The 26,389-nt window shown below is 36.3% G+C and overlaps 2 protein-coding genes, 1 long non-coding RNA gene and 1 pseudogene across 4 annotated transcripts in view; 1 reads left to right on the top strand and 3 right to left on the bottom strand.

Moving 5' to 3' along the window:
- Window positions 1-353: 353 nt before the first annotated feature.
- On the bottom strand, window positions 354-1,796 carry LOC126601611 (lysophospholipid acyltransferase LPEAT1-like; annotated as a pseudogene).
- A 4,479-nt stretch (window positions 1,797-6,275) lies between these two features.
- Window positions 6,276-8,471, bottom strand: LOC126601605 (cytochrome P450 82A3-like). The gene is made up of 2 exons (XM_050268330.1): window positions 7,460-8,471; window positions 6,276-7,013 (listed from the first exon to the last, which is right to left on the bottom strand). The coding sequence occupies exons 1-2, from the start codon at window positions 8,429-8,431 to the stop codon at window positions 6,390-6,392; spliced, it is 1,596 nt and encodes a 531-aa protein (XP_050124287.1). The 5' UTR covers window positions 8,432-8,471; the 3' UTR covers window positions 6,276-6,389.
- The window catches only part of LOC126601615 (uncharacterized), a 39,157-nt gene continuing 20,491 nt past the window's right edge, over window positions 7,724-26,389 (top strand). Inside the window, exon 1 of the long non-coding RNA XR_007615774.1 lies at window positions 7,724-7,834. This is a non-coding gene — a long non-coding RNA (uncharacterized LOC126601615). The remainder of the gene's footprint in view (window positions 7,835-26,389) is intronic.
- Window positions 18,709-26,229, bottom strand: LOC126601613 (uncharacterized). 2 transcript variants are annotated; one of them, XM_050268343.1, is made up of 5 exons: window positions 25,934-26,229; window positions 24,097-24,133; window positions 22,280-22,420; window positions 21,272-21,316; window positions 18,709-18,779 (listed from the first exon to the last, which is right to left on the bottom strand). In XM_050268343.1, exons 1-5 carry the CDS (start codon window positions 26,014-26,016, stop codon window positions 18,753-18,755), a joined length of 333 nt encoding a protein of 110 aa, XP_050124300.1. In that variant the 5' UTR covers window positions 26,017-26,229; the 3' UTR covers window positions 18,709-18,752. The 2 variants fall into 2 exon arrangements, 1 of the variants encoding a protein (XP_050124300.1); XR_007615770.1 differs by lacking the exons at window positions 22,280-22,420; window positions 24,097-24,133; window positions 25,934-26,229 and adding an exon at window positions 21,519-22,242 and having other exon boundaries at window positions 18,763-18,779; window positions 21,272-21,322.

Here is a 26,389-nt window from a genome sequence, read left to right as displayed (position 1 = left end):
AAGAACACAAAACCTAATTGAGAAATGATTAAGTGCAGTTGCAGTACGTGAAACCAATTTGTTTTTTACCACTTATCTAATGACGCTTGTATACAACTATTAATTATTTATAATCACCATTCGTTTTGGTTTGGCCGGTTCTTCTAAGGTGAAAACTAGAATCGAAATTGGTATGAACGATTCAGTCCGGTTCTATAACCTAAGTTGACTTATTTATTATTTTTTTTTTGTCAACGCTGTATTTTACGTTCTCTTTTGGTGTGGTTCGATTCGGCTTCATGGTTCCATGATTTTTATGCCCACCCTTATTTTTTATAGTAGAATCCTTCCATACTCGCGTTCTTCACACAGGGTAATGAACATATTTCACCTTTTTTGAATAATGTATTTTCATCATAAAAACTTTAATCGTTAATTTTATAAACTTCATTTAAAGCATTGAACTTGTGCTAGATGTATCCGTCCTCCCGAGCTTTCCTCCATTTTAGAGTGCAAAAGCCAATGCCATGGAGAAATCTCCCATTAGTTCTGAGCTCTTACCTCCTCTCCCGTAAGCAACAATCTGACTCGAACCCTCTTGGATAATCGGTGTTCTGCTACTTCCTCTCTGGAGCCACCCGAAAACTCGTTATATAATCCACTTGTGATCGATCATAGTTTTCAACTTAGATACCGCCAATAACACACGAGTTACGGTGTACACAGTACGAGTGTTTACAAAACTCCCGCTGAACATTGACACAACCCAGGCACTTGCTGTCAAAAATAACAATCCGAAAATGAATTGACGGAATACTATGGTGACAGATAAACTACAGATTTTCAGAAACATAATGAAATTAAAGGAAGCGAAAGCAAATGCAACCAACCTGATGAGGCCTACTAACTTTCGCCACCGATCTCTTCACCAACAAAATCCAGGATAACAAAAAATGGGAATCAATACATAGATAATAGGTCGAGATAGATAAAAATGGAACATCTTTCAATCAAAATTCACATCCGGTGCGATAAAATTAGTAAGAACAAGTGAAGAGAGTGGCAAACCTTGGCAACGAAGCTCGGAAACGAATTAGACATGTGATACAAGATATCCAAATACGAAACGTGATTCGATATATGAGCCCCTGCCCTTTCAGGCTCCTTCTCTTCGGCCCCATCTTTTCCCTAACCAAAAATTTAACATCAAAATTCACTACTCAAAATCTCACGAAATCAATTTTCATGCTTTAGAGAGAGAAACGGTGAGAGAGAGTACCTGGGCGGCGGGTTTGGGGTCAGAATCCGATGATATTCGATGGGTTTCGCTGATCCAATAGAAGCCGAAGACGACGAGCATAACTCTGGATAAGGCGCGGCCGCACTGGACAATCACCGCCCGCCGCCATCCTCCCATGTGCGCGTAATCCTCCTGCTCCTGCTCATCGTGATTGGGGACTTTGAAGAGCGTGCAAATCCGACAAATCAAGTAGTACAGCACCAACACCGTCGTCGTCTGCACCACCCGTATCGGAACCAGAGTCACCAGCGCGAGCCCTAGCAGCACCTTCTCCTTCACCGGCAATCCGCCGCGTCCCATGGTGCCGTACACATCGCGTCGCACGTACGCCGCGCATTTCTTCTCAAGCTCCTGGAGCTCCTTGGCGGAGACCTAGGAGTTCGTGTCGGATTTGATGAGCGGTCGATCGTCCTTGGGCGCCGGACCGTCGTCGCGGTCCGGCTTGGCAGGATGGGAATTGAGGTCTTTGAGTTCGGACGCTGGCGGGGTTTTGTGAACGGCCATCGAAACGATGGCGTTTTGGAGTGTGTAGATCTGGGAAGTAAAAAAAGATAAATAAAAACGGCTCGAAAGTGGCACTTTTGAGCTTTTTTTTCCGGCTAAACCACGGCGAGTTAGCGGTCAAGAAAAGTACCATTATTTTCGTCTCGTCAAGAAGTATGATTTTCGTTTTTGAATCACTCGATTTCATTGAGTGTTGAAGAAGTTATGAACGTTTAAAGTTTACACAGTTTGCGGCGAGTTTTCAGTTTTCCAGCAGACCAGTCACCTTTTAGGCTATTTTCCGGCTATCTCCGGCAACCATTGGGCTTCCAAATAGGTATAATCTTGTTCTACACTTTCCTATATTCATTTTGATATATTATGGATCGAATTTGGTTAAGAATCGATTGAGTTACGAAGCTTTAAAAATTGCCCAAAAGAATCATGGATGACGGACAATCATAAAGACCATTTCTATTGATTTTCAATCTCAATGATCATTTCCATTGATTATGCAAATCATGGACCATTTTAGTTATTTAGCCTATTACTAAAGTATAATAAACTAGTCAACAAGAGTAAATAATATCAAGGTCTAAATTCGAGTTTCGATGCCGACAATCCCTCTTGATGAGCAATATGTAAAAACTAAAAGGAATTAGGACTATTGTCTAAATCCTCAATGGGGCTTGTGGTATACCTTAGAGTAGTTCCAGTGTAGTAAGGCCCCTTTTGGGCAACATACAACTCAATCCCCTTAAATGAATAGTACCTGTCTACAATGAACAATAACTGCCCAAGTGTATCTCCACCCCTAAACTGAATACCCTAGGCAATTCGTATTAAAATATTAGTATTTTTTGTTTTATAAAATAATAAAAGATAACATTATTTTTAATTTAGGATAATAATAAAAGACTGGTGAATGTATTTGAAAATATTGAAATGTAGTGTAAAGTGAAAGAAAGTGGATAGGTATTTATAGAAAAAATTCTAATTGTTTATATTTGTAATTAGTTTTTTAATATTTTATAATGATTTTTAATAAATTAAAGGGAAGTGTTATTGGCACTATTGGCACTACAAAAATCTCATTCTACACTCATTACAAGTTTATTTTTCTTTCTAAATATAAAAAGTTTAGAGTGTAGAATGAAGAATTTGGAGTGCCAATAACAATTCCTTAAATTAAATTGTGAATGATGTCAGCCTTGCATCATATAGACATGACACTGGGCCAGATGATTATTGTCTGACTTATTCATCGAGCTCACCTTGAGCCCAATTGCTCGAGTGGGGTGGAGTGTTTTAAGGAAGTGGAGTAGTTGGGTCTCTCCCCAAGGTAATAAGCAACGGTGAAGTTGCTCTTAGCCTAGGTAAGAGTGCCTCCTCTCTCCCTCTCTCAACTTTTATGTACCAAGAACATAAAGTATAATAAAATAATATAACAAATGATTTGCTTACCGCAATAAGACTTTTTGTGATACAGCGTCAACACCTATTAACGGAGACGCGTTTATTATAATTTTGTAAGAAATTGTGGATTTCTTTTTAATTTTGGAATTCACTTTCGTACTTATTTTGAACAAACAATGTTATTTGCATTAAGAGACTAAGACTCCATTATTTTAGAATTCACCTTATTTGATTGCAATATATGATGTCTAAGTGACAAAGACTCCATTTATTGGAAGATTATAATGTGTTATTCAATAGGCAATGCAAAAATTACAGCAACATAAACCTACACAAAAGCTGTATAAGGCAATTAATAAAAATATTAAAAGAAGAAAAAAAAACAGAGAATCACCAAATCCAATTTTCAATCACTTAAATTATACAACTGCAGTTCCTAAAACAAAAAATAATTTGTAGAAAGAAAATTAGAAAATTCGAACTTGATAATAGTCTACCTAAAGAAACCCCATTATCGAGTAACATCAACAACAACATTGGGACATAATTTATTGAATATATACGGTGGACAAATTTAACAACTCTAGTACTGTTAATAAAGCTTCAACCAATACAACAGAAATGAAATCAATATATACATGCATACCCCCATTCCGAATTGTACCCTCATTGTAAGGACCCGAAATTTCTAATTCGGAAGCCAAACACACAGGTAGGCCACAATAAAATAATGGTTAATTATAATTCTAACTAACTACACTAAAAAAAATAATCATTTTGTTTAATTTATGGCTGCATCTAACATCCTAGTTAGATTGCCTACGTATACTAAACGAAGGGATCAAGCCATTCGTAGTTCACCTTACGCTTCTAGAACAACATACTAAAATTTCATTCCAATCCAACGGTCGGATCTCCGCCAATCATGAAATCTAGTGGCGGTCAACGTTTTATTTTATAAACTTGAAAATCCAATTCGGGAAGATTAGTATGATGGATTCCCGATCTGTAAACTCCAAAGGTCCTCAAATATTACATACGATAAGGTCTCAAAGTTTGGTGACGATCCAACGGTCGGATCGTCGATTCATTATTTTGATCAAGTAAGGTATCATAGTGAATTTAGGTTCAAACGATCAACCTACATCATACCAATATCAAAATTGAAATCAAGGCATCTAATTTAGCCTAAAAATAACATCAACGGCCTTCTGGCCACTCGTCGCCATGGGTGGTGGTCAGCCGCCCCGACTTGCCGGAAAATTTCAACAATTTCCAAAAATGCTCAAATTTTATATAAATAAAGATCTTAAAGAGTAGAGCAAACTTTATACCTGTAGTCAAGTCTAATTTGGCTGAAAAAGGCTCCAAATTGACTCAAACCCACCGGAAACCCTCGATTTGGGTAGTTGTCGATTCGTCACCAAAACAAACTTCGTCACCTCATCAAAGGCTTGGGCCTTGCTCCTGAGGTTGAGAGGAGTCTTTTGGTGGTGGTCATTGACGGTGAAGCTCGCGCGGAGCCACTGGAAAAAGATTAAAGCCGCCAAAAAAGTCGTGGGCTTTGTGGCTTCGAAGTAGAAAAATGGGAAAGAAATTGGGAAATCTAACACTACATAGATGTATGGCTCATCAAGGACTTTCCATGGACATCAAGATCACCCAAAACGGAGTTCGTATGGAGGATATATGAGCGGGTCAAGTTGGCAGGTCGGGTGGAGAAACCGGTTTGGCCGGTTCTCTTCTTCTCCTTTCCCTCCTTTCCTTTGTTTCCTTTCTCCCTCATTGGCCAGAGCCATTGCTCATTTTACTCATTTCTCTTCTCTCCTTCTCATCCCAGTCTTCCACGTGTCATCACAGATAATGGCTTCAGAGATCTGAAGCCATCAAGATCAAGCCAAAATTACAAAAACGACGCGGTGGAAGGTTCCCAGGAGAGATTTGGCAAGTTGCGCAGAGATGGAGATGGAAAAGGAGAAGACAGCACGTCCCAAATTGAAAAAAAAAATGTGAGAGAGAGAGAGCGAAAGACGAACCTGATTCGCTTGCTGATGACAGAGGCAAGGCCGGGAAGGACAAAACTAACTTTTTCCTGTAGCAAAGTGTAAACAGTACAGGAACCAAAGCAAAAACCGTGGGCATTTCCACCCCCTTTAACGGTTGGTGAACAGTGCTCGCTCTCACATGGTGAACAATGCTAATCTGCTGAGCTTTAGTACATATAAATTTTTATACCGAAGTTTTAAGAATTGTTTGGTTTCAATAACCAAATAATTTGGAATTTTCAGGTTTGGCTTAAATTTTCGGATCGAATGCGGTTTTCTTGGATTTCTTTTCTGCCCTACAAATAATGCTAGAAATATCACATTTTGATATCACATTACTGATATGCAAAGTGATGTAAGCAGTAAACTTATCATTGCAATGCAAATTTTGCACTTCAGAGCAGTTTAGACCCAAGTTAGGTGCTATTTGGGATTGAGGTGATTAAAAAAAAGCTGGTATGAAAAAAAGTTGGGAGCTTTTTTGTGTTTGGTAAACATTCAGCTTCAGCTTTTTTTTCACAGTTTTTGGTGAAAAAAAACCAAAAACAAGAAGCTGCAAAACCCAGCTTTGAAAACCCGGCTTTTTTTTCACATCTGTTTTACATAAAAGTTTACCAAACACTATAATACTGCTTTTTTTTTTCAAAAGCATTTTTACAAAAAAGTTTACCAAACACTCTACAACTTTATTTCACATCCGCTTATTCTCACAACACAGTAGAAGCAGTTTTTTTTTCAAAACACAGTAATACCAAATCAGCTCTTAATGTAATGAAAATCTCTCGGTTTTTCAATCAATGATAAGAAAAACCTAATCAAAATTAGCTTTGTGATAATAATCGCAGATGGACTATTTTAATTTGTCCTGTTTGTGTACTGGCAAATGGGTGGGTTCTTTACAAACAAATTGAAAAACAAAATATCCGGAGGCAACAGACCCAAAAGATAGCCCAATTGAAAATGTAAATAGAGGCTTTTTTGGGGTACTTTTATATTGCTAAATATGCCAATTCTCAAACGCTCATTATTGCTAGGTTTTGTATCTTGCATTGGCAGTTGATTTATTGATTTTACGATTACAAAGATGGACACATAATTATACATAACTAATAACAACGAAGATCTCTTATTCATATTGCACACATAATATTCTATATTTTCTTCTTTTATCCATAGAGTTTAGAAGATAAGCGAGGTTTAATGAGAACATTGAGTGGAGCTGCTTTAAGGTTGGTCATTCCAAAACTCTCTGTCATATCAATTGGTGCACTCGACGGGTTTGAGATTTCAAACGCATGCAGAAAACTAGCCAATGTAAATTGCACCAGTTGAAGACCAAATGCCAAACCAGGGCATGCTCTTCTACCACTTGAAAAAGGAAGAAACTGAAAATGCTGACCCTTCAGATCAACATCCTTGTGTGTGGTAAGAAATCTCTCTGGCTTGAACTCGAATGGCTCAGGCCAATTTTGCGGGTCAGTTTGGATCTTCCAGAAGTTTGGGATGAACCGGGTGCCCTTTCGAATATGGTAGCCAGCAATGGTGCAATCTTCGGTGAATATACGCGGCCCTGATAATGGTCCTCCTGGGTACAAACGTAACGTCTCCTTTACAATAGCTTGGATGTAGACCAAGTTGCTTATATCTTCATCACTCACAACTCTTTGTCTGCCTATTTTGGTGTCCAGTTCGTTTAGAGCTTTTTTCATAACGTGAGGGTTGTTCAGCAATAACGATATTGCCCACGTCACTGCCACCGTGGTGGTATCGGCACCTCCTGCAATAATAGCCTGCCCAAGGAATATTTGCTTGATTAACATTTACACATTCTTCACGAAAATGTTAAAGAGATTATCTTTTTTAAATCATATCTTGTAAATCAAATAATGTAACGGTACCAATAATAGTTGAATTTCATTCTTAAAGATTTAAAAAAAGAATCTAGCCATCAACCGCCACATCATATGCTCTACAGATACAGTCTAACAAGATAATCTCTCTACCATCATCCATTGATGAGCAGACAAATATGTCGGATGAGTCATATATAAAAGTGGACATATGTTTTCAAAAAAAAAAAATTATTGCCTAATGTTTTCATTTTCTTTTTATAGACCATGCAACTAGCTTATAAGTATTGAAAAGTAAAAATAAAATCTTGATGTGTTTAGTGTCTACCTACAGCCTTTTATGGTTAATTATTTACCTGCAAATTTAATAAATTATATATACGTACCAAGCTTGTGGCTTGGGTGATCGTATCAGCATCAAAACTGCCAAGCTCTGCACCATTAAGCACAGAAAGCAACGCATCTATGAAGTCCTGTTCTCCTTTTGCATCACCTTTTGCTCTCCTCTGCTTATGCTCTACAACCCACTCTGCAATAATGGCGTGCATTTCCGTTGCACTTTTCTTCATTGCCTTCTCATGTCCACCCCAATCCAACCACCGCAGATAAGGAACCGCATCACCCACCAAAAACATGCCCAGATAATCAAATAACTCCCTCAATGCAGTCTGAACCCTACGCGCTTCTTTCTTCTCATCCCCAGCAGCAGCCACCGAAAACCGCTTTCCAGCCACCATTGTAAGAATAACGTTCAGCATCATGTCCGCAAACCATTGCTTTAGCTCTACAACCACTCCATCTTTCGAGCCCTCCTTTTTCTTTGTACTCCAAAGTTCGTGCAATTCTTTTAAGAAAGTAGCTACTTCCGACACTCGAATGTGCTTGAGCAGCTCAACCTTCCGGACTGAGAGCAATTCCAAGGTAACGATCTTGCGAATTTCTCGCCAATAGGGTCCAGGTGGTCCGAACGCAAACATGGCATAGTTGTAGCTAACGTGATCTACAACCACCATCTTTGGGCGAGAGAGTATGCTCAAGTCATTGGTTGTGTAGCATTCTTTTGCGATCTCACTGCTGCTTATCACCAACGACGGTTGGACGCCAAGGCGGATAGTGAAAATGGGTCCGTACTTGTCCGCCATGGCTCCCAAAGTTATGTGAGGAGGTGTGGAGCCTCCTAACAAATGAAGGTGACCAAATATAGGCCATCTACCCTTGACTTCTGGTGGTGATAATTTGCCATTGTGATTGGCAGCTCTCCATCTTCGAGATAAGTAATAGAACACGATGATTACTGTGAACAGGCCAGCAGTGATAGAGTTTGCATAAGGGAGAGAATCCATTTTTGCAACTATCATGAGAAAGCTAGAGGCAAAATGCTTTTTACCGAACTGGGTAAAGGCTTAAGTTGATTTATCGCCTTGTCATACACACACGTATATATAGGAGTAAGGGTCCGATTATTACGTATGGTTGTATTGAAATACATAACTCTTGATCTCCGAGTTGAGAGGAGAAATGAAAAAATTATGACTAACTAAAAGGTAAAAGATAGATTGTTATTTTTTTTTAACAAATGATATTATCTATATTAAAGGGGTGGAGAGTGGGCTAAGTCTCACAATGAGTTAGTAATAATGAGGTTTAAATTTACCTTTAGTGAAAATCAAACCTAAGAACCCACGTATAATTAATTGTGTAAATCAAACATGCAATATGAATATTTTAAGAATTCGAAAAATGTAAAATCTGTAAAGTAAAGTATAATTGATGAATTTGCTTATATGGATCTTAATTATTAAGAGAAAAAAATTATGTTGGGTTCTATGTAGAACATAGGGCTGGGCATTTAAAAAAAAAAAAAAACCGACTAAACCGCTTGAATCCCACCTGAAGCCTGGTTTGGTTTTTTTTTTTTTTTTTTTTTTTTTTTAAATTTAGGGTGGCTAAACCAAACTGCATCAACCTTAATCAATTTGGCAATCGGTATCCTCTCCTGAGCTCAGGATGGGGATTCTTCTAACCAGGCCAACCAGACCGTTCAAATTTAATTCAACAATCGCAATTATTATAACTTTTAGAAGACCCTCCTGTTTAGAATCGTTGGATTAAATTTAAACAGTCCGAATAACCTGATCAGGAGGATCCCCATCCTGAACTCAGGAGAGGATCCTCTTCCCTTAAAAATACCCTTTCCTTTTCATAACTCTTAAAAAAGACAATTTAATTGAGGATGACAAAATAGTAAAACTGCTCAATCCCCCGTTTTTCTAGACGTTTAACGAATTTTCATTATTTTGAAGATTTATTATTTTATGACATGCCGGTTTGGACCCTTTACTTATCTGTTCGTTGCAACATGCAAGTAAGATGGGATTGTCTTCTGTGTGACGTATGCCCCCACGAAAATAACCTTACAAAAAAAATCTATACATTGGAATTGGTCTAGCGCTCATGATTTTTATACATTGGGGACAATTCCAGTAAGGGATGACCTACTGAAAAAATATCATTGCCCCCACGCTAAGGGATGACCTACTGATTGAAAACAAATTTTATACTCATATATCTTACATGGTATGTTTTGAGTTAGATTCTTAACACGTGTGTAACACACGATAATAGTAAATGAGAGGTTGAAATGCATCTGTGAGTCTTTTTTATCCCTAAAAAGTAGACTGTTATGGCGAAGCTACCAAGTAATTTTTTATCACACATTGATGACATACTAATCATTTTAGTCCCTTTTGTGGTGATTAAGTTTGTATCTAAACTTGCTTAGATTTGAGTTCTTTGTCACTTATTTTTTTGTCCTTTTTCAATCCATTTTTTCTCACAAAATCTTCCCTCTATGGTTGTTTGGATAGTGTGGGGGTGTGGCAAGAGATGAGGCTGAATTTTTATGGTGTGGGTTGTCTAGGTATAGTGCGGCTTTCGTCCATGTTAAATTTGCTTTTTTGAGCTTGTGTCTTTCTTTTATGTCTCATGATGGCGTTGATGGGGTTTACCGTGATACAACTAATAGCTTCGTTGGTAGTTTTGTGTGCAGAGTTCTTATTATAATGGTTACTATTTGTTTCTTTTGCAGTTCCTCTTTGAAGTTGGTGTTGCTTGTATATGAAAACAGTGCTCTTTACTGGTTTTGCTAGCAATTTTGTGTGTAGAGTTTCTCATGAGGTAGATTTGATGTGATTGAATTTTTAGTTGTCGAGATTAAAGTATTTTTGACTTTGGAGTGCTAGATGTGTTATCATGCTAGTCACACTCGAAGATCCGCCGATATGGTAGCTATTAGATTGGTCAAGCTGGCCTTATTTTTTGTTTTGGAACTGTTTATTTAAGGATCACTCTCGAATTTGATCTAGGATACTCTATTTGAAGTTTGTACTTTTAAAAAAAAAATGCCAATCAAACCATTATCGTTTTGCCTAAAAAAATTCTTTTTCTCCTTAGTCTTGGTACCACATGAGGCATTGAGGCAATAACGTACGTTTGATCCCGTGGAAAATGTATACCAAAACAGAGTTGGTGGTTCGAATGAGGGAGCCCCTTATCACTTCTCCTCAACGAAATAGTGTGGTAGGGAAAAAACATGCAGAGGATCAGAATTCATAAAATAATGAGTCTTGTGGGTCACGCTCACACACACTGTCATTAGCTTGATACACTGCAACTTAATCTAACACCTTTGTTTCAATTTTCATGTTGTTGGATCTCCCTGAAAGAACCCTCAAATAATTGAGTGCAAATTCTTTCTGGATTTAAAAAATTTGAGTATAAGGATTAAATGATTCAGGTCGTTGAATTAAATGATACAGGCCTTTAAAATTTGATTCAACGGCTACAAACAAGGGATCATTCTAAAAGTTATAATAATTGTAGCAGTTAGATCAAATTTCAACGATCCGGATCATTTAATCCTTAGACTCTGTTTTTTTAAATCCAAAGAGGATCTATACTTCAACTAATTAACATATGAACCCGCATATGCCACATTGTCTGATATTATAATTTGCTATTTTTAATATTATAAACTCATTAGTCAAATGTTGAATTAAGGAGCATCAGGCTGATTCGTGAAAAGTGTGATATTTCTTCGACTACTTTCTACACGGCTTTAGACTTATTATTTATATCCCATAATATTTTCTTGTCTATATACAATTTAGTAAAGAACGATAAAATAGTTAAGAGATATGCTATCCACACATTTTAAATTACTTTTCACATACTTCTTGTTAATTTTTGTCTGTTGATCTTCTTCAATTAATTTGATCCGACGGTAAAAAATTAGAAGAATGCGTGAGAAATAAAATAAAGTATGTGAATATCACATTGCATAGTTAAATCGCGCAGTCCCACATTTTTCTCGACAACTTTTTATTATTCTGAAGAACTTGATTATTTATGACATGGCTGGTTTGGACCCTTTACTTATCTGTTCGATGCAACTTGCAAGTAAAGATAGGATTGCCTTCTGTGTGATCTGTGCATGATTTTAATATCATCGCCCCCATGAAAATAATCTTACAAAAATAACTCTACACTAGAATTGGGAGGCAGATTGTCTGCCCTCCTGTTATGGCACCTGATAGGATTAAAAGCAGATCACAAAGTAGCACATAAATGTCCTATTGATTTTCCTTATTAAAACTAAGAACTGTCAATTATAGTATATGAAAATAAGGGTATTTCCCGCAGAAGATTGTTTTATCTAACTACTTAAAATGTCACAAAAACTGGGCTGCTGTCCCTACTGACCAGCCACCGGAAAATAATTATTAGACCAACTTACACTTATCTAAAGTCTACGAAATTTTATATGAAGACACTAGACACACAGAGCTACACTCACACAAATTTTTGGAGTTGATTTTCTTTTAAAATTAAATCGAACAAAAACAAGACATAAACAAATTTTAAGTAGTTCACAAATTAAGAAAAACGAGTTAGGAGAATTGCTATCCACCACCAAATAATCATGCAAACATGTTATGTTTCATTCAAATTCCTTTTATTTCCGGATGAAGATGCTCAAGTTGGCTCAATGTTAGAACTCAACCTATTACTCTTTCTTATGTAGTATGTTAAGTGAATGGCGTTTTCAACTTAACTTAGTCTCTAGCATGCAATCTAGAATGGCATGTTCATAGATTTAACAAGTAGAAATCATTAAGAACGAAAAAAGTTTGAGTCATCACAAGGTATCGTAAGTACTAGCGTTGTCTTACTTATCCTAGAAATTGGTTCACATGTTAAACGCAATTAACAAGTACTATTCTAGAACATATGTAGGTCCTCATTCTACAAGGGCAGGTACACACATATTCATAGCATTAGAATCCTAGATATGCTTACTAAGTATGCATCCGTAGAAAACACATAAATAATTCATCAATGAGACAAGTAGTAAACCAATTTTCATCCATTTATAAAAGTAATTCAACGAAATGTCATAACAAACTTACAATCATATTCGGGGCTTCAAAATAGCCCCTAACTACTAAAAATTAGTTACACATAATTCTCAAATAAAACCAAAAGAAAGACATGAGTTTAAGAAGATAAAACCGAAAGAAAAGAATGCCAAGATTTCCTCCTTCCTCTATTGCTTCCCTCTTCCTCGTCCAACTTTTTGCTGCCTTGCTTTCTTCCCTCCCATTTTCGTCAGCTGCACCTTTCCATTTTTTTTCAGTTTTTTTTCCCTTATCTTTGCCGTTGCAACCTGCAGCCTTTTTGTTCTTGCTTGCTGCCCCAGTTTCTTCTCTATAACTCACCCTACTAACAGCCATTTAACGATGACAATAAGTTAGAGGAAATGGTAAAACAATTGTAACTCTTGAGGTAGCCTTTATGCCCATTACTCCCACTTAATTCTCATCTTTATTTCCATTTACTCTGATATTTGAATAGGTGCCAGCTGACTTGTTTTTGATTGCATCAGTTTTGGCTACTAGATTTATTGGATTTATTGCTTTCTTGTCAGTTACAAACTGCTCAGCCTCTTATGAACCTTTCAGTGTTAAAATGACCATAACTTCTTCTAAAAACATGATATTAACAATCCGTCAAATGCTCCAGAAAATAGACATCCGTAGCTTTCCAAGCATATAAGGCTAATTCTCTAATTCATTATGAGCTGTTGGAAACTTGCTTCCAAAGTCAGCTGATCTGCACAGGTAGTTTTGACGAATTTGTTACTTAAAATCCTACTTGTGCTATTTTTCTTTTCTTTGCTTGACAAATGCCACAAAACACAAAAAAACAAGTAAATAGCTCAAAAATATAAGGAACTAACTAAGAAAAGACAAGTGAATTTGATGTAAGTATATATAAATATGAGCTTATCAGTGCCCTCCCCATCCCCTCCTATTTGTGCGGTCACTGTTAAGCCACGTCAACATTTTATATTCCTATTGCTTTTTGTCTTATTATCTCTATAAAAAAATCAATATAAAATGTTGACGTAGCTTAACCGTGACCGCACAATTAGGAAGGGATGGGAAGGGCACCATAACATGAGGGCAGACAATCTGCCTCCCTAGAATTGGTCTAGCGCATGATTTTTATACATTGAATAACGGTCATCCTATAACCGCTACGGGATGACTCACCGATTGAAAACGAATTTTAAACTCATATTTTATTTGAGTACATTTTGGGTTAGATTCCTGAATCGTGTAATTCACACAATACTGGTTAAAGGGAGGCTGAAGTGCCTCTGCAAGTCTTTTTGGTCCCCAAAAAAGTAAACTGTTGTGCCTAAGCCACCAAGTGATTTTTTTTTATCACACATTAATGACATACTAATTCTTTTAGTCCTTTTTGGGGTGATTAAGTTCGTGCGTAAGCTTGCTTATATTTGAGTTCTCAATCAATTATTTTTTTTGTCCTTTTTCAATCCAATCATTCTCTCAAAATCTCCCATCTGTGGTTGTTTTGGGTAGTGTGGGTTGAAAAGGGATCCTCTCTGGATCCCTTCCACCAAATCCACCAAATCACCTAATTCGAACCCTTGAAATTTGATCTAACAGTTAAAGTTATTATAATTTTTAAAGGGGCCCTCGGTTGTAGTCGTTTGATCAAATTTCAAGGACTCAGATTAATTGATTGGGTGGATTTGGTGGAAGGGATCAAGAAATGATACCTTTCCGTGTGGGTTTGGCAAGAGATGAAGTTGAATTTTTATGATGTGGGTTTTCTAGATTATAGGGTGGCATTCGTCCATGTTAGATTTGTCTTTTTGAGCTTGAGTCTTTATTTCATGTCTCATGATGGTGTTGGTACAATTTATCGTAATGCAATTGATGACTTCGTTGGTAGTTTTGAGTGCAAAGTCATTCTTGTAATCGTCACTAGTTGTTTCTTTTGCAATTCCCTTTTTAAGTTGGTGTTGCTTGTATGTAAATAGTGTTCTTTTACTAGTTTTGCTGGCAATTTTGTACACAGAGTCTCTCAAGAGGCGAGTTATGATATGATTGAATTTCTAGTTGCCGAGATTGAAGTACTTTTGGCTTTGGAGTGCTGGATGTGTTATCATGCTAGTCACATCCAAAGATCCGCCAATATGATGGCTATTAGATTGGCCAAGGTTGCCTTGTTTTTTGTTTTGGAAACTATTTTGTTTGGGAATCACAAGGATTTATCCAAGATACTCTATTTGAAGTTTATACTAATGCTAATAAAATTGTTATTGTTTTGCCTGAAAAATATCATTTTCTCCGTAGTCTTGGTACCACATGAGGCATTGTTAGTCCCATTCACATACACCATCACTAGCTAGATACTCCAACGTAATCAACACATTTGTTTCAATTTTCATTGGGTCACCCTGAAAGGAATCCAGATCTTCTTTGTGAGGATCCCGGTAATTCATGAATCGTATCCGTTCATCGTACATCATGCGATCAGAAATCATTTTAAATATTTTTATTTAAAATTAAACACAAACAGTACCTGACAAAAACTGACTGCACGATGTACAATGAACGGACACGATTCACGAATCCCCAGGATCCTGTTAAAGAACCCTTCAAATAAGGAAATAGATCATCTCCGGATTTCTTTCACCAAAGCTATCGGATCAAGTGATTCGGGCCTTTGAAATTTGATCCAACAGCTACGATCAGAAATCATTTTAAATATTTTTATTTAAAATTAAACACAAACGATACCTGACAAAACTGATTGCACGATGTACGATGAACGGAAACGATTCAGGAATCCTCAGGATCCTCACCAACCGGGTCCTTGAAATTTAATCCAACGGCTAAGTTATTATAACTTTTAAATGGGGGCCCCTACTTTTAGCCGTTGGATCAAATTTCAAGAGTCTGGATCACTTGATCCGATGACCTGTATGGAATAGATTTGGAAATGATCTTTTTCCCTCAAATAATTAACAAATAAACCGGCATATTCAACGTTGTCTGATAGTATAATTTGGTATTTTTATTATTATAAACTCATTTCTATAAACCAATAACAAAAAAACTCATTAGTACTTAAGGAGCATCAAGCTGATTAGTGAAAAGTGTGATATTTCTTCGAGGACTATACGTGGCTTTATCATTTAATAAACAACTGATTGCTAGCCCATTGTGAGACTAAGCCCACTCCCTCTCTTTTAGTGTAGATAACATCGTTTGTTAAAAAAAAATCATTTGATAACTAATTGAATCACATTATTATACTCGTGCGAGAGTTTTTTTTTATATATAACTCGCACGCACCTCTTAAGTGTTTAAAAATAGAGAAATAATATTTAATAAACAACCGCGTGCAAAAGACATTTTTAAATCATAGCACGTTACACGCGACTAATAAGATATTTTGAACACAATATTCATGATTTTTCTTATTTTTTATTATAATTTTCTTTTCCTTTCACGCAGACACCATCAACTTTCACTCATCCTTTCAATTTTTTTTATTTTTTTATTATTTTCTCTCTTCCCACTTATATTTATATTATATTTTATGATAATCAAATTACCAAAATTACCCCTACATAATTTGATATATTATATTGGATTGGTTTTGGATTTTTTTGGTTCAGGGGCAATTTTGTCCTAATATTTTTGTGGAAACCATGACACCATATTCAATAATATTTTCTCGTTTGTGTACAATATAATATAAGAATTTTAAGGATATTCTCGTAAAAGTGTGACTTTGTGTGAACTTTCTAACCCCTCATTTTTTGCATAATGTTCTATAATATTTGCACAAAAAATAACGTTAAATTGTGAGGTGACTGATATTTATATAAAATTTCATTTTAAAAGAATCTCCTTAACATTTTCATATAATGTTGCGGCCTTAATTTCATTTTGGCCAATTGTTTATTAAATTGAAAGTATATTTGTCATTTTGATCTTTATGTAACATAATTTTGCACAGAATGACCAAAATAATTGATAGTGGGCAATCTCTGTAAAACCCCATAAATAAATACATACATACATACATACATACATACATACATACATACATATATATATATATATATATATATATATAGTTATATGGAGCTTGTGAAGGTTTAGATGGGTTAAAGTGGGTTGTGTGCAAAAAAAACAAAAAACAAAAAAAAGACAAAAGGAATGGAGAACACGTGTGTATAAGATGATCCCTTCATCTTATGGTGTTTCGATGCACTGTTTCCAAAAGGGCAGAAAGGAAGAGAAACAGCCATGGGTTAGGTGTCGAAGAAAGAAAAATGTATAGGTTAATCTCTAGACATCAAAATTGAAATCCGTTTTTACCTCTATGATCACAACGTCGAGCTCTACGAACGAAGGTAAGAATTCAAAGCTTATTTGCAAATTCGAAATTATATTTTAGTTGGGGATTTCATGTTAATAACTTTGAAAATTCATGTTTGAAGTGCTATATGGTTGATTGAGAGTTTGGAAGTCTCAAGGCTGGTCAAACAGTATTATTGATGAAGACAGAGGTAAAATTTTACTTGATTTGGAGTTATGGAATTCAATCGTGCATTGGTTGTAAGATGGCATCTGAGATATGGCTTCTAAATGGATGTCATGGAAGGTTAATTAAATTGGGATTCATGTGAATAAATATTGGATTTGGTTATTTTGGGGATATACATGCACTGTGCAGATGGAATTGAGAAGTATTAATATATGTTGGTGCATGTGAACTGTGTATTGACATGTTCTTTTTCGGATTAGGCACTTTGTTTGCTTAAGCAAGATCAAGTGATAAGAGTGAACAATTGTGGAAAGACTTAGTACCTGAAGCTTGGAATATCAGATAGGGGGATTCACACCCTGGTTAGTGGTTTTCGGTATGTATTATATATTTAAATATGGATGCGTGCAAGCTATGCATTGGATTTTTTGTTGTTGTTAGAACTACATGTTAGGAAAAGGAGTTTGATTTTTCTGGCATGTGATTTATGTTATTCTATATTGTAATGACAACCTGAGAGTGAAGGGGGCTGTGTGACTACCTTGGGCTTCGATCCCCTAAACCTCCGGAGGGTCCTATACAAACGGATTTGTACCATTAACCTAAGGGGAGGGTACTTGTGTTTATGTGGTATAGGTTGTAAGTGGACACTCTCACTACCGTACCTTGTGTTGATATTACTTGAGAATTTTATTTTAGGGACGGTAGTTGGCCGTGTGTTCGGTTATCAGGACAAAAAAATGCAGGGATCCCACTATAGTTAATTATGAGCATGAAATAAATTTTAACTCTTGCCAAAGCATTTTGTTGTGCAAATTGTTTCCTTTATACGTAGTACAAAGGTATATCTAGTTTCAAACCTAGCTAGGGTGCCTCCCGAGGGGGTGCAAATGATTGTATGTGATGCTCACCCCTACATTTTCAAGTGCGGTGCGAGAAATAATGGAAGAGTTGGACTAAGGTGTGCGGTTGTAGCTTGTCAACTCAAAGCTTTGAGTCAGAAAATCAGATTTTGAAATGTAAATATTAATTTTCTTGTTTAAGTGAAAACTGTTTGTGTATAGCCTCTTTTGCTTCTGTATATATTTATCTAAACCTATCACTCCTTTGGCTTTTTGTAAACTAAACTTTTGGGATTTTTGTTGTAAAAAGGTTGCTTATGAAATTGTTTGAATATTATGGTTTTTACTTGAACTATGATATTTATTTTGATATTAATTTTAGAGGCCTTGCGTATCTTAAAGATAAAGGAGAATTGTCATGTTCTAAGAATGGAGCATACAACTCTCATGCGTTTTTAAGAATCGCGGCGATGTCGCGTTACATTTTTGGGCCGTGATAGAAAAAATGGTATCAGAGCATGGTTTATAACATGTTTTAAAATAACAAGCAACCAGAAGAAGAAAAAATTGGTATTTCAAAATTATTGCAACATTTGTTTTCATTGAGTCATTTGTTTTCTTTCGATATACATTTTCTTGAGACATGCATTTTGTTTCAGTTATCGATTTTGTTGACAAGATGCCGCCACAACCTAAAGACAACCCTCACACACAAAAAATGCCCCTAATGAGCATCATGTCGATCTACCCAACGTTCAGCCAAAACCACAAGTTAATGCACAACAAATGGTTGAGTTATTTCAAGCCTTTTTTGCTAGTCAACTAACAAATCAGCGAAACAAGGAAGAAAAAGAAAATGAGTGAGAAGCTACCTATCTCGATCGTTTCCTGAAATTGAAGCCTATGAAGTTTTGTGGTACACCTGATTCTGACAAGGCGGAGACATGGATCAAGAACATAAAAAAGAAGCTTGATATTTTGAAAGTGAATTAAGTTAGCTACTCATGTAATGGAAGGTGAAGCTGACTCATGGTAGGATACCGTATATGATCAAAATACAGATAAAGAAATGACTTGGGATGATTTCGAGCAACATTTCTATGATCGATACTTTCCAGTTGCTCTGAAACAAAAAAGAATTAAAGAATTCTAGTAGGGCAATATGATAGTGGCTGAATATGTCTCTAAGTCTACAGAGTAGGGTAAATATGCTAAGGCTCTAGTAGGTGATGAAAATATGAAAGCAGTAAAATTTATGTTGGGCTTGAAAGATGGCATCGGAAGGTATATTGTGGGTCAAGGAACAAAGACTTATACGGAGATTATAGATGCTGCTTATGCGCTTGAGCAAGACCATCTCAGCTTTTTGAAGAAGAAAGCCTTAGCTGGTACATCTGGAGGAAACAAAGGTCAAAAGAATATGAGAAAAGAATCTGAAAGTTCAAGTGGCAGTGGAAGACCAAGCAAAAGGCAAGCTGACCCCGAATGTTACACTTGTGGTGAATTTGGGCACATCAGCCTAAAATGTCCCAAAAGAGAAAGCTCTGGTTCTGTAGTTGTTAATCGACCTCAAGTTCAACAAGGAGCTAAAACAGAAACGGTTTAGCAACCATTGAAAAAAACCCAAGATAAAGTTTCACTATGTAAACTGGTCTACGTGATAACAGTGATTTATTAAAAACGATCAGATGATTTATAAATTTTAGGGTAAATATCAGTTTACTACCCTTATGTTTCGTGATTTTCAACATTTAGTACATCAAGTTTTTTTCGTCCCAGAGTCATACCTAAAGTGTAAATTTTGAGACAGGCTCATACATCCGTTAGTCAAAATGTTAAGTCTTCCGTTAACTGATGATGTGGTACCCACGTGGACAATGACTGGGCGCCTCGTGTTAATAAGGGTCACACATGAATATTAAAAAATAAAAAAAAATCAAAAAATTTAAAAAATCAAAAATTCTGGACGTCCTACCTCTTCACCTTCTTGTCGCCTTCTGCCATTGCCCAAACCCTAAACCTCCAAATCCAGACCATCAAACAACACAATTATGTATCTTCTTCTTTACACCCTCCTTCAATTCCACCCCTCGCACACCCACCCATTTTCTCTCTCTCTCTCTCTCTCTCTCTCTCTCTCTCTCTCTCTCGCATTTTTCTGGTTTTTCGGTGCAATGTAGGTGCTCCCCACTAAAAAAGAAGCGGAGAAGAATCGAAGAATAATGGAGCCAAGTGTTACTGAAATGATGTCGGATCCGTCATCCTACACCTCCCCACCATCACCTACTGCAGGCGGAATACCATATGGCAAAGAGGAAGGAGACAGCGAGGGAAGGTGAGATTGCACGCCAAGGAAGAATCAGAGGCCAGAGCCACGCTCGCAATGCTCGGCGTCATTCCTCAGGTCGTCGCCTTGCTCGACTCCGACGACGTTGTTCCTCAGATTGCGTAAGTTGAAACAAATCGACAAGTTACTGCCATGGAGGATGGTGCAGGGAAGCCGACGAGTGAGTTGAAACAAACCAAAATCTTAAAACCCTAACCCTAGCTCTTTGGATTTTAGGGTTTTCAATCTCTTATTTCCAATTTCAGTTACTTCCATGGAAACCGATGGGGAAAATGCTTCCAAGGTGAACGAGCCTTCAATTTCACCCTAAGACGACACTTTATCGTAGAGAGAGGTGATGGGGATGGAATTGAAGGAGGGTGTAAGGAGGGGATATGGAAATGGAAGATGGTGTAGAGAAGAGAATGATGGAGAGGGTTAGGGAGGGAGGGGGAATGGGTGGGGTCCCAGAATTTTTTTTTTAAATTTTTTAAAATTTTTTATATTCACGTGGGGCCAATATTGACACGTTCCGCCCAGTCATTGTTCACGTGGGGGCCACATCATTAGTTAACGGCTAATTTAATAGCCAAATTAACAAATGTATTAGACTGTCCCAAAATTAACACTTTAGGTATGACTCTAGGACGAAAAAAAATTCATGTACCAAATGTTGAAAACCACGAAACTTGAGGGTAGTAAACTGAGATTTACCCTAAATTTTAACAATTCAAAAATCCAAGGGCAGCAAACAACAATTAAAAAAAAAACCGACAAATCCCCAACACTCAAAAGCTAAAAAAATCCAGAAATCCCTAAAAACCTAGATCTCATCAACAAAAGGCAAAACCTGCAACAGCTGGAAAAACTTACTAAAAATCACTTGCTTCGTTTCAAAAACCAAAAAAAAAAAAAAACTATTCATATATGCAAAGAACATCTAATAGAAACTGAGAAAAACAAAGCAAAGCAATTAAAACAGTCTTAAAATATATAAACAAAGAGATTTTAGAGATTTTTATTTGGTATATATATTATTTCTCATCGATATTTTGTCTAAATTATTATATAAAATAATGAATAGCTAATAAGACTTTGTAATTCTTCTGTACATTGAAGCCCCTCTTAAGAATCCACTGCTTTTCCTATAAAGACCGCATTATGTTAGTAATCGATTAGCATTTAAACGCTGTTGTATATATATGTATGTGTGTGTGTGTGTGTGTATATATATATATATAGATATATATCTACCGAATGCATGATTAGTAGCATGAACTAAAACAACATGGTTTGATAGTTAAAATGGTCAGCCAAATTATATGTGAAAAAAATGCTTACCCAAGTAAACTGAAGATTCATCATTTGATTGTAAATCCCCAACTAATCAAAGAAAAGCCAAAAATTATAAAACAAAATCAGCATATAGTATGGTAAATAGTCAGAACAAATTGACACATAAGCATATCAACGTTGCATCGTCACAGGTACACCGTTAGCAACGTTTCTTTCCTGATCCAAACATAAACATGAATCAATTAAAAGCATTAAAAATGAAATATCACTTCAATCTTAAAACTAAAAACCAAATGGTTATTAAACTGCCCCTAAAGGAATACACATTTTGGATTTATTAAATGGAGTTTTTCAAAATCTTCAACTAAGTGAAACTAATATACAAATAAAGTGCATATATAGGGACCAGAGATCACTGAAAACTACATGCTTAACAATCTTTTAAGCACCATAGTAAGTTAACAGTGTTAGAAGAAAAATATTATTGGAATTATTGAATGAACACATAACCGAACCCATTTTAGTCTTATCTCACGATCGTTTGCCCAAATAATGACCAGATTTCCAAGTGATAAATCAAATATATAACTATTACTATAATGCACTACCATTTTAAATTACCATGGCAAGAGAAGGAAAAGTAACATTGTGAGGTGAAAAATATAACTGAGAGTAGAGTATAATTAACCATTTTGATGTTCCTATTAATTATGTCTAAAAGAATGTCCATGTCCAGTGCATTCTTTCTAATAATTGACACAAAAAGTAACAAATATGCAGCCATTTCATGTAATTCAAAGAGGAACAACCATATACCTGAGTTTTTTTTTCAAATGATTGGCCACCCTCTCCCCAAATTCATTGAACATAAAACTCTTATGCGCTCGTTTGCTCCGTGTTCTGCCTTGCTCCCATTCAGATCCTTCTCTTTCTCCTAGTTGGAGACTCTAATTCAAGTAAAATCAAACATTCAAACAACTCACCTCTCTTGATTGATTGGTACCAAATGAAGGCCATAATACTTATTTGTAATTTAATTAACAAAAAAATTAAAAACACTTGAATGAATTTAACAAATCCGTGAGCAGTAGTATGTAATTAATTAGTATTCTTGAAAAATATGTACTTGCTACTTATCCAAGATATGATTCAATGTCGAATCGAAATCAATATTCATATGAACTAATTTTAACAATAAAAATAATGAACTGAATCATTTACCCAAGATTTAAATTAACATCACCAACTTGCCTAAATAAAATACTTACATTGGTGAAATATAAAACCCAAAGGCAAAGTATTCCCTGCAGTTAATTCAAACGACATTGACAAAAAATTCCCAAAAAATCAATATTCTTACAGCCACTTTTATCATATTTATAAACACACAACTTATCAAACAAAAAGAGGAGTTAAGAAAAATACCCACTAATCTCATGAATATGCTCCAGAATTATTTCTCCAAGCACCCAAGTAGCAGCAAATGGCTTCATACCGCGTGCTTCATGGCTCGAAGTAGCAACCCTCGAACCCTTTTCAATTCAACATAAATTACAGCAACAAAAACCTACAAAAAAAGTTGTATAAGGCAATTAATAAAAATATTAAAAGAAAAAAAACAGAGAATCACCAAATCCAATTTTCAATCACTTAAAATTATACAACTGCAGTTCCTAAAACAAAAAATAATTTGTAGAAAGAAAATTAGAAAATTTGAACTTGATAACAGTCTACCTTAAGAAACCCCATTACTAAGTAATAGCAACAACAACATTGAGACATGATTTGGTAAATGTATATGGTGGACAAATTTAACAACTCTAGTATTGTTAACAAAGCTTCAACCAATACAACAAAAATCAAATCAATATATACCTGCATATCCCCAGTCCAAATTGTACCCTTGTTGTAACGACCCGAAATTTCTAATTCAGAAGCCAAACACATAGGTAGGCCACAATAAAATAATGGTTACTTATAATTCTAACTAACTACACTAAAAAAATAATCATTTTGTTTAATTTATGGCTGCATCTAACATCCTGGTTAGACTGCCTACGTAAGAAATTGGGAAATTTAACACTGCAGAGATGTAGGGCCTCTCAAGGGTTTTCCATGGACACCAAGATCATCCAAAATGGAGTTCATATGGAGGAGATATGAATGGGTCAAGATGGCGGGTTGGGTGGAGAAACCGGGTTGGCCGGTTCTCTCCTTCTCCCTTCCCTCATTTCCCTAATTTCCTTTCTCCCTCATTGGCTGGTGCCATTCCTCCTTTTTATCCTTTCTCTTCTCTCCTTCTCATCCCAGCAGTCCACGTGTCATCACAGATAAGGGCTTCAGAGATCTGGTGCCATCCAGATCAAGCCAAAATTACAAAAATGTCCCTAAATTTAAACGTTAATAACTCTTTCGTTATAACTCCATTTCACGAACGGTTTTCGCCTACGAGCTCGTGAGATCGAGCTCGATTCAAATATGCCAAGAAATATAATAAAATATATGAGGATAAAATACATCCTCGTATAATTATGTTTAGTCAATGGGGAACATTTTCGTCATTTCACTTTCCGAAAAAAAAAATTCCACATAATCATATATTTTAAAATTTTCAGGGTATTACACTCGTGCCCTGCAATGTCTTGGTGAGTGATTCTTGCCTGAAATCCAAACAAAACAAAATTTGTAATTTTAGTTTCCAACACAAAACCTTCACAACACAAAAAGAATCAAAACTCTCATCAATAGAAAATCAAAAGGAAAACTTGAAATTATATACCTGAAGCACAAATGGTTTGCAAACGCGTAGACTAAGATGAGTGCCAGACTTGCTTCAAGGCGCCTAAGACGTGTGCCTTCATTTCCTCTGTGGGCTAGGGTGAATACTACCAGTGAATCTGGTGAATCCTTGAATAGTCGTCCCTCTGCTAACCAAAAAGAAGCCACTGATGCGGACAAAAAAACGACAGGGTGGAAGGTTCCCAAGAGATATTTGGCAAGTTGCGCAGAGATGGAGATGGAAAAGGAGAAGACAGCACATCCCAAATTGACAAAAAAAAAATGTGACAGAGAGAGAGAGCGAGAGACGAACCTGATTTGCTTGCTGATGACAGACATAAGGTCGAGAATGACAAAACAGACTTTTTCCTATAGCAAAGTGTAAACATTATGGGAACCAAAGCAAAAACCGAGGGCATTTCCGCCCCTTTAACGGTTGGTGAATAGTGCTCGCTCTCACATGATGAACAATGCTAATTTGCTGAGCTTTAGTACATATAAATTTTTATACCAAAGTTTTCAGAATTGTTTGGTTTTGATAACAAATAATTTGGAATTTTCAGGTTTGGCTTTTCTCAAGTTGGGCTTAAATTTTTCGGATCGAATTCGGTTTACTTGGATTTCTTTTCTGCCCTACAAATAATGCTAGAAATATCACATTACTGATATGCAAAGTGATTTAAGCAGTAAACATATCATTGCTATGCAAATTTTGCACTTCAGACTATTTTAATTTGTCCTGTTTGTGCTGGCAAATGGGTGGGTTCTTCACAAACAAATTGAAAATAAAAAAATCCGGAGGTAACAGACCCAAAAGATAGCCCAATTGAAAATGTAAATAGAGGCTTTTTTGGGGTACTTTTTTATTGCTAAATATACCCATTCTCAAACACTCATTATCGCTAGGTTTTGTATCTTACATTGGCAGTTGATTTATTGATTTTACGATTACAAAGATGGACACATAATTATACATAACTAATAACAACGAAAATCTTTTATTCATATGTAGGGCTTGTCAAGGGCTTTCCATGGATACCAAGATCACCCAAAACGGAGTTCGTATGGAAGAGATATGAGCGGGTCAAGTTGGCGGGTCGGGTGGAGAAACTGGATTGGCCGGTTCTCTTCTTCTCCTTTCCGTCCTTTCCCTCATTTCCTTTCTCCCTCATTCACTGGTGCTATTCCTCCTTTTACTCCTTTCTCTTCTCTCTTTCTCATCCCTGTCATCCACGTGTCATCACAGATAATGGCTTCAGAGATCTGGAGCCATCCAGATCAAGCCAAAATTACAAAAATGTTCCTAGCTTTAAACGTTAATAACTCTTTCATTATAACTCCGTTTTCACGAACGGTTTTCGCCTATGAGCTCGATCCAAATATGCCAAGAAATATGATAAAATATATGAGGATAAAATACATCATCTTATAATTACGTTTAGTCAACGGGGAACATTTTTGTCATTTCACTTTTTGAATTTTTTTTTCCACATAATCATATATTTTAAAATTTTCATTGTATTAGAGTCGTGCACTGCAATGTCTTGGTGAGTGATTCTTGCCTGAAATCCAAACAAGACAAAATTTGTAATTTTAGTTTCCAACGCATTTAACCTTCACAGCACACAAAAATCAAAACTCTCATCAATAGAAAATCAAAAGGAAAACTTGAATTTATATACCTAAAACACAAATGGTTTGCAAACACGTAGACTGAGATGAGTGCCAGACTTGCTTCAAGGCGCCTAAGGACTTGTGCCTTCATTTCCTCTGTGGGCTAGGGTGAATACTACCAGCGGATCTGGTGAATCCTTGAATAGTCGTCCCTCTACTAACGAAAAAGAAGCCATTGATGCAGATAAAAAAACGACAGGGTGGAAGGTTCCCATGAGAGATTTGGCAAGTTGCGCAGAGATGGAGATGGAAAAGGAGAAGACAGCATGTCCCAAATTGAAAAAAAAAATGTGAGAGAGAGAGAGAGCAAGAGACGAACCTAATTCGTTTACTGATGACAGACGCAAGGTCAGGAAGGACAAAACTGACTTTTTCCTATAGCAAAGTGTAAACAGTACAGGAACCAAAGCAAAAACCATGGGCATTTCCGCCCCTTTAACGGTTGGTGAACAGTGCTCGCTCTC

This window comes from Malus sylvestris, chromosome 15 (genome assembly GCF_916048215.2).
Source record: "Malus sylvestris chromosome 15, drMalSylv7.2, whole genome shotgun sequence".
Classification (NCBI taxonomy): domain Eukaryota; kingdom Viridiplantae; phylum Streptophyta; class Magnoliopsida; order Rosales; family Rosaceae; genus Malus; species Malus sylvestris.
The sequence above is the reverse complement of the archived record's forward strand: the minus strand, read 5'-3'. Positions and strand labels throughout refer to the sequence as shown.

Bases quoted from the DNA above. Each gene is read 5' to 3' on its own strand.
- LOC126601605 (XM_050268330.1), bottom strand. From the start codon at position 8,431: ATGATAGTTGCAAAAATGGATTCTCTCCCTTATGCAAACTCTATCACT. The intron at 7,014-7,459 runs GTACGTATATAT...TTCCTTGGGCAG, and splicing joins TCACCCAAGCCACAAGCTTG to GCTATTATTGCAGGAGGTGC.
- LOC126601613 (XM_050268343.1), bottom strand. From the start codon at position 26,016: ATGAAGGCACAAGTCCTTAGGCGCCTTGAAGCAAGTCTGGCACTCATC. The intron at 22,421-24,096 runs GTAATACCCTGA...TACTTGAATTAG, and splicing joins AGACATTGCAGGGCACGAGT to AGTCTCCAACTAGGAGAAAG. The intron at 18,780-21,271 runs GTCTTATTAGCT...CCGCCTTGTCAG, and splicing joins ATGTACAGAAGAATTACAAA to AATCAGGTGTACCACAAAAC.